Genomic DNA, 7697 nt, shown 5'->3' on the forward strand with positions numbered 1-7697 from the left:
CGCTGACGGCAACTTCTGAATTTCACTATTTAATCTGAATTTCACCATTTAACCATATACAGTAGACTCCAGAAGGTGTTGTCAGTTGCAGAAGAGTAATGACAATGAATGTTGGGCCAATATCAGCTTATTTCTGGAACTGCGAGAAACTTAGCGATCACATTTATCCAGCTATCAATGTTGACTGCACTTCAAAAATATATAATTGATGATGTACAATTTTGGGGCATCCTGAAAGCATGAAGAACATAATATGAATGTGAGTTTTTTCATTCTTGTAAAATTATACGAATTTGATGATGGTCATTATCCAATGGATTTTAAAGATGAACCTACAACCTGTAAAGTCACTAGATCGCATTCAAATGGCTGATCCAAAGACCCAACTCTACCAACCACCCAGTGTGACATTTCATTCTTCTTAAATCAATTCTATCTGACCTAAACATTCCCTTCACAACATTACGATTGTGTGCCCTGTCCTACATCCTTGATTTATATATTCTAGATTTACTTCCTCTAGCACATTAGGAAGACAGGAAGCCCCCTCTACCTGACAATCCACCCCCCCGCCCCCGCCACAGGCCTGACCAATGGCAGTGCCAGAGTGGCACTGCCAAGGTTCCCATGGTGCTAGGCTAGCAGTGCCAGGATGCCATTGCGAGTGCCAGGGCGCCACCCCCCACCCAGAGATCTCCAACGGCCTGGGAGGCACCCTCCCCCCCACCACCACCACCCCTCACCCCCACCACCACCCCTCACCCCCATCACCCCCCCTCACTCCCACCACCACCCCTCCCCCCCCACCACCACCCCTCCCCCCCCACCACCACCAGATTTGGATCTCGCCTAGCCATGGCAAGATCCAGACTGAGCCAGGTAGAGCGAGTTGGATAACTCGCGATTGGCCTGGCGCGGAGTCCGATTTGGGGCTCGCACATGATTCACCTATTGCGCCCGGATCTCAGCCGGACACAACAGGGTCGCTGAATTGCTTCACTATCTCACATGTTTCTGTAACATTTGGCATGTCATTATATAAATCCAAGTCTTTCCTTCTTTTCAAGGCTGAATCAAGTCATTCTTCACAGATGATTACTTTAAATCAACATAACAGTCTGATTGCACTTTTCCCCCTCCATGGAAAACAGAGCAGTACACTGTTTCCCAGGTACATCTGGACCTCTGTACTGAATAACTTTAGTATGTATTTTGGAAACGTATCAAAAAATATATGCAAAATTTTGATTGCATATATTTTGCCTTTTTAAGTTTTTCCTTACCTGTCTGTGTTTCAAGTTTCAGCACCTTTAAAAGACCATCTTCCCCACCACAAGCAATAAAGCCTTGGTCTTTATTCCATGAAACACATCTCAACTGGTTGTTATTAGGAATGGCAATCTGAAACAAAATACAAAATAAACACTGTACATAAACAAGGCCAACTTTAAAATTGGATGCACTATAATTTTTAAATACAGAAGTAACAAACACATTTTTTAAAAGGTGAAACTGCAACTGCAAACAAAAGGCCCCTCCCCAAACATTAACAGTGCACCAAACTACAAATTTATTGAAGGCTCGTCTCCCCATTCCTGAAACTATTGCACTGTCACCTATGGTTTTCTGATCACAGCTGATACATACAAACTCCATCTTAGTTCAGATTTTGACTTCCTTCAGTCGCAACCTCAACTAATTCCTTCATCCATTTCTTCCTATTGCTCAGAGAAGAGATAAACTTAGAAAACAAGTCACACCCAAGGAACAAGTACAGCAAAAAAATGCCTCCAAATCCTCACATGCAGTAACACCAGTGAGTCACCTAAACTTTCACTAGTTCATATAGAAAACTATACAAAGATTCACGAGAATGATTCCAGGTATGAGGAATTATGCAGCACGGTAGCATAGTGGTTAGCACAGTTGCTTCACAGCTCCTGGGTCCCAGGCTCGATTCCCGCCTAGGGTCACTGTCTGTGTGGAGTTTGCACATTCTCCCCATGTGTGCGTGGGTTTCCTCCGGATGCTCCGGTTTCCTCCCACAGTCCAAAGATGTGCGGGTTAGGTGGATTGGCCATGATAAATTGCCCTTAGTGTCCAAAACGGCTGGGTGGGGTTATAGGGTTACAGGGATAGGGCAGAAGTTGGGTGAGGTTACGGGGAGAGGGAGGAAGTCGGGCTTAAGTGGGGTGCCCTTTCCAAGGGCTGGTGCAGACTCGATGGGCCGAGTGGCCTCCTTCTGCACTGTAAATTCTACGATAAATTAGAGGACTGTTTTCCTTGAAGAGAAGGCCGAGTGATTTGATAGAGGAATTCAAAATCAAGCAGGATTTCGACACAGTAGAACCTGTTCCCACTCATGAGAGGATCGAGAACATGAGGGTGCAGATTCAAAGTAATTAGTAAAAGAAACACAAGTGATATATGAAAAAAGCAGCAAGTGGTCAAGGTCTGGGATGCATTGTCTGAGAATTTGGTGGAGGCACTTTCATTGAAAGCATTCAAAAGGGAATTAGAATGTTAGCTGAAAGGGAAGAGGAGAAGGCAGCAGAGTGGCACTAAGGTAAGTGCTCATTCAGATAGCCATTGCACACAATAGGCCAAATGGCCTCCTTCTGCACCATAACACTATCTGGGAATTTGGCAAGTAACTAGTTTTCAACAATCTTAGCCCAGATTTTTCTCATTTATTGCAATAACCAATCTCTATCGACTAAATCGTAAGTGGTTTGAGGAATAATTTTCTTACTTGCTGCCATGAGTGACTCAGTACTTACAGAAGTAGGAACATCCCACAAATGTCATTCCTGTTCACAAATACTATCCCACCATACCCTAATGACAAATGACAGCCTAAAAATGGGCATTATTATATCAGAATGAGCTTATTATTTTTCCCCTCATTATGATACATTTCTAAACTTTTATAATTATTTTCCCTGAACTTGCATTTTATTTAAATTTTCTTTCAAGAAGTTTCCAACCTCATATTCATACCATCACTAAGATTGCCTATTTAACATCACCCTACTTTTGCCCTGTTGCAACTCTGCATTACATCTGAAAACCTTGTTTGTGACTTTGTTACCTTCAGACGTGATTATTCCAAGGGACTCCTGGCCTGCCACATTCTATATTCTGTAACCTTGAGGTCATCGAAAACTTTGCTGCCTGTGTCTCAACTCACAACAAGCCCCTCCCCCCCCTCCCTTCCCTACACTGGCCTCAGTCAAGCAACTTGATTGCAAAATTCTTCACCTTGTTTTTAAATCCCTCCATGGCCTTGTCCCTCCCTATCTCAGTAACCTCCTCCAGACCCACAAGCCTCCAATATATCTTCACCCTCTTATTCTGGTCTCTACTTTTAATCACACCACCATTGGTGTCTATGCCTTCAGTTACTATGGCCCTAAGTTCTGGGATACCACCCAAACACCTCCCTACACCTCTCTGTCTCTATCTCACTTTCCTCCTTGAAGAATCACTTTATAACCTCGATCAAGCTTTTGGTCACCATATAAGGCAGTATCAAATTCTGTACTCTGATGCTCCTTTGATGTGCCCTTGGGCACTACATTAATTTAAAGCTGCTATATAAACATAGGTTGTTGGTGTGATGTCCAGGCTTGCAATCTTTAGTATTTTAGTCCCATCTTATGATCAGTCGTAGTGCCTTCAGACACACTGTCTGTGCAGAGTCTGCAAGTTCTCCCCGTGTCTGCGTGGGTTTCCTCCGGGTGCTCCGGTTTCCTCCCACAGTACAAAGATGTGCGGGTTATATGGATTGGCCATGCTAAATTGCCTTTTGTGTCCAAAGAGGTTAAATGGGATTGCTGGGTTACGGGGATAGGGTAGAGAAGTGGGCTTGAGTATTTTTTACATAGAATTTACAGTGCAGAAGGAGGCCATTCAGCCCATCGAGTCTGCACCAGCTCCTGGTAAGAGCACCCTACCCAAGGTTAACACCTCCACCCTATCCCCATAACCCAGTAACCCCACCCAACACTAAGGGCAATTTTGGACACTAAGGGCAATTTATCATGGTCAATCCACCTAACCCGCACATCTTTGTACTGTGGGAGGAAACCGGAACACCCGGAGGAAACCCACGCACACACGGGGAGGATGGGCAGACTCCGCACAGACAGTGACCCAAGCCGGAATCGAACCTGGGACCCTGGAGCTGTGAAGCGATTGTGCTATCCACAATGCTACCGTGCTGCCCCAACAATGCTACCGTGCTGCCCCACAATGCTACCGTGCTCTTTGTAAGGGCCAGTGCAGACTCGATAGGCCGAATGGCCTCCTTCTGTACTGTAAATTCTATGATTCTCAGCCTCACTGTCTTGAACTTGAAAAGCTATCACCCCACTTGTATCTTTAGAAATCTTTTTAAACATTGTATGTTAATTTCCAGCTACCTCTTCTAAATCTACCAACCAGCTGAACATCAGTTTCATTTGTTTCCCCCCCCCCCCCCAATATAGAATATAAGCATAAACTGTTGTCAACTCTAACTGATGTTGACAAGTAGCAGATCACAAGCCAAGTAAGTAGGAATAGTTGTAAACAGACATTTATAGAACTGATTAGTTTCAAGGTTCTGATTATACATTCCTTTTACAAATATGAGTGAGGATTAATTTAAAATATCCTGTAAGAACCCTAAGTGGCCCATTCCACCCCACCGAACTTCACCCGTGTCGTTATTTTCAGATCTGTACATCTTGGGGCTGGTTTAGCACAGTGGGTTCAACAGCTGGCTTGTAATGCAGAACAATGCCAGAAGAGCAGGTTCAATTCCCGTACTGGCCTCACCCAACAGGTGCCGGAATGTGGCGACTAGGGGCTTTTCACAGTAACTTCATTGAAGCCTACTTGTGACAATAAGTGATTTTCATTTTTCATTCCCTTCTGCACTTAGTTCTGGCAGTTGTTTTTGGATGTGACCGTTCATTAAAACAAAGCATCTGCCCAGTCAAGCAGCTTCACCATGCACATTCAAACTTTGGATAGAAAAATAAAACATTCTTCCAAGTTGTCGGGATGGGCTCTATGAACCGTTTTAACGGTGATTTTGAAGCAAAAAAAAAAGTGGAACATGAGGGACACCTTCGACGATGTGGACTGGAGGTATGGATGAGAGAGCTTACCCTGCGGCAGTGATATCACAGCCACGACAAGCATAAGATACTTCATACATTAAGTTACTAAAACAAAAATGTTTTGCTTTAGTAATCCCCTCTTTAACTACAATCAGGGGCTCTGCAATGGGAGGACAGTTAGGGAGGCCAGTGCGCCCTCATCCTAATCCCCGCTGCAGCTACTCGTGTTGCTCGAGCACCGTCCGTTGTTGTTTAAACCTTCCGGAGCTCCTGCGGCCCAGTCTGTAAGAACCACCGACTATCTCACCTTCTTACTCAAATAGATAAACATGGTCCAAGTGGCCAGGGAGGGAGGCAGGCGGGCGGGTTATTGACGCTTCCTTTCCGCCGGCCTCTCACTCTCACTCGCTCTCTCTCCCCCCCCCCCCGCTTCCCTCGGCTGCTGTAAGCGACCGTCGCCTGGTAACCATGGCCAGCAGCGCCTCGCCACCAATCGCTGCACGGCACCTTCCCAGCCAATCCGCGGTGAGGTGAGGGGGGACCTTTAGCCAATCGGTGACAGGCGGCGTTGACGTGGGCGTCGCAATGGATCCTGGGATGTGACAGCTGCTGTGTGCCTTCGCCACCTTCGGAGGTAATGGGGAGAGGGCCAGGTGGGCTGGCTCGTGTGTCTTCATCATCCCGTCAGGGGTATAAAGGGCAGCCACACGGGGGTCTCTGCCTCTCTCTCGTGGGTATGCTGTGAACAGGGCAACATCAGAATCACATAGATAGTGGAGTTACGTTTAGTTACAATTGTTAAATCTTGTTAACCAATTCCTAGTTCCCATGTTAAGGTAAAGAACTCATGCATTCATAGTTGTAGTTACTCAATAAATCTTTGTTGTTACTGGACGAGTTCAAGTCTTCTTCAGAGGACCTCACCATCAGCCAAGGATTGAGTAACACCTGTTATCGAACAGGCAGGTAACACCACAGAAACATTAGTTATTTTCCCTCCCTACAGATGATGCCAGACCTGTTGAGATTTCCCAGTGTGCTCTCTTTGGTTTCAGATTCCAGCATCTGCACTAATTTGCTTTTATGAAGACTGTGTTTCAGCAGCTGCGAAGGTAGAATAAGACGTCAGTGACAAGGTGGTCCCAGTCATGGTGCTTTGAGGCGTCATGGAAACAGTCAATACAGCACAGCATGAGGCCCTTCAGCTCGTCGATCCATGCCGGTTCACTATAGAGCAATCCAATCAGGCTCTTTCTCCGGCTCTACCCCTGTAGGCCCTCACGTGTCTATCCAGTTTTTTGAAATCATTCACCATCTCCAATTACACCACTCGTAGACAGCGAGTTCAAGATCATTACCACTCACTATGTCAGAGAACTCTTCTCCATAAAATTCCCATGTATCTCTTGCCCAGAACCTTAAATCTTTTGTGTGCCCCCACCCGCCCACAAATAGATGCACCAATTGTTATTGGGAACAATTTTTCTTTGGCTATCATATCTAAACCTGTCAGAATCTTGTGCACAGAAAAATAGTTTTCACTGTACCTCGGTACATGTGACAATAAACAAATCCAACCCAATCTAATCCGTCAATACTCCCTCCAACTCCTGGTCCAAGGTGAGTACCCCAGCCTCTTCAACCTAATCATGTGGTTAAATTCCCTGATCACTGGCAACTGTCACTGTCGAGGATCTTCACATCCCTCCCCAGCATCCCATCATGATCGACACCCCAAGACAGGATCATCTCTTTACAGTCTCTTGTCTTTCACAGATTTTTTCATAGCTGCCTGCCAAGCACCCTGCTTCCAGAAACCTGACTGCTTTTCTTGGCATCTGCTGTTCTTAAAATCATCCTACTGTGTCAATGAGCCTGGCCCTCTCAACCAGAGATCTAGGCATGGATTCTCCGATTCTGGGGCTATGTCCCCACGCTAGCGTGGGAACAGTGGCATTTTACGCCAGGAAAAATGGCACAAACCGGCCACCGATTTCCCCATTTTACTGGGGGCTAGCAGGAAGACAGCGCAGAGCACTTGGCTCCAGCTGCCAAGGCGCCCTGAAGAATTTCCAGGTCTGTGGCCATGTATGTGCACGGCGGAAGTCTGCAGCGGCCACGCCATGCTACATGGCACAGGCCGCTCGCTGACCCGGCCCGCTAAATAGTTCCCCCTCTTCAGCCAGCTCGTGCGCGCGGTTCACCTCCCCCCCCCCCCCCCCCCCCCCCCCGGACACACAGTGCCCCTAGCCCTGAATAATGTTCTCCCCTGCCCGCGAATCATCCCTCCCTGACTGTGTCGGCGCTGGACTGAGTCCGCAGCTGCCACGCCGAGTTCCTGACAGGTGAGACCATGAGAGACCCAGGGCGAAGCATTAGGGGGCGGGCCTCAGAAAATGTCCTGAGGCCGTTGATACGCTTTGGAGGGGGCTGAGCATCGCGAAAGCGGCGCCGCCCCCGATTTGGTCGGGAACGCGGATTCTCCGGCCGTTCGCCGAACGCGATTTCTGCGTCAGCGACCGGAGAATCCAGAACTTAATTTTTTTTCCATCACAATGGTGAGATAGATCTTTCAGAATAAAAAACGAA

At 46.8% G+C, this 7697-nt stretch overlaps 1 protein-coding gene across 1 annotated transcript in view; it reads right to left on the minus strand.

Moving 5' to 3' along the window:
• wdr35 (WD repeat domain 35) overlaps positions 1-5439 on the minus strand; it is a 163207-nt gene extending 157768 nt beyond the window's left edge. Inside the window, 2 exon segments of the mRNA XM_038800146.1 lie at positions 1284-1401; positions 5416-5439. Of these exon segments, the coding sequence (XP_038656074.1) occupies positions 1284-1401; positions 5416-5439 (142 nt within the window).
• Positions 5440-7697: the final 2258 nt, after the last annotated feature.

This window comes from Scyliorhinus canicula, chromosome 6 (assembly GCF_902713615.1).
Source record: "Scyliorhinus canicula chromosome 6, sScyCan1.1, whole genome shotgun sequence".
Taxonomy (NCBI): domain Eukaryota; kingdom Metazoa; phylum Chordata; class Chondrichthyes; order Carcharhiniformes; family Scyliorhinidae; genus Scyliorhinus; species Scyliorhinus canicula.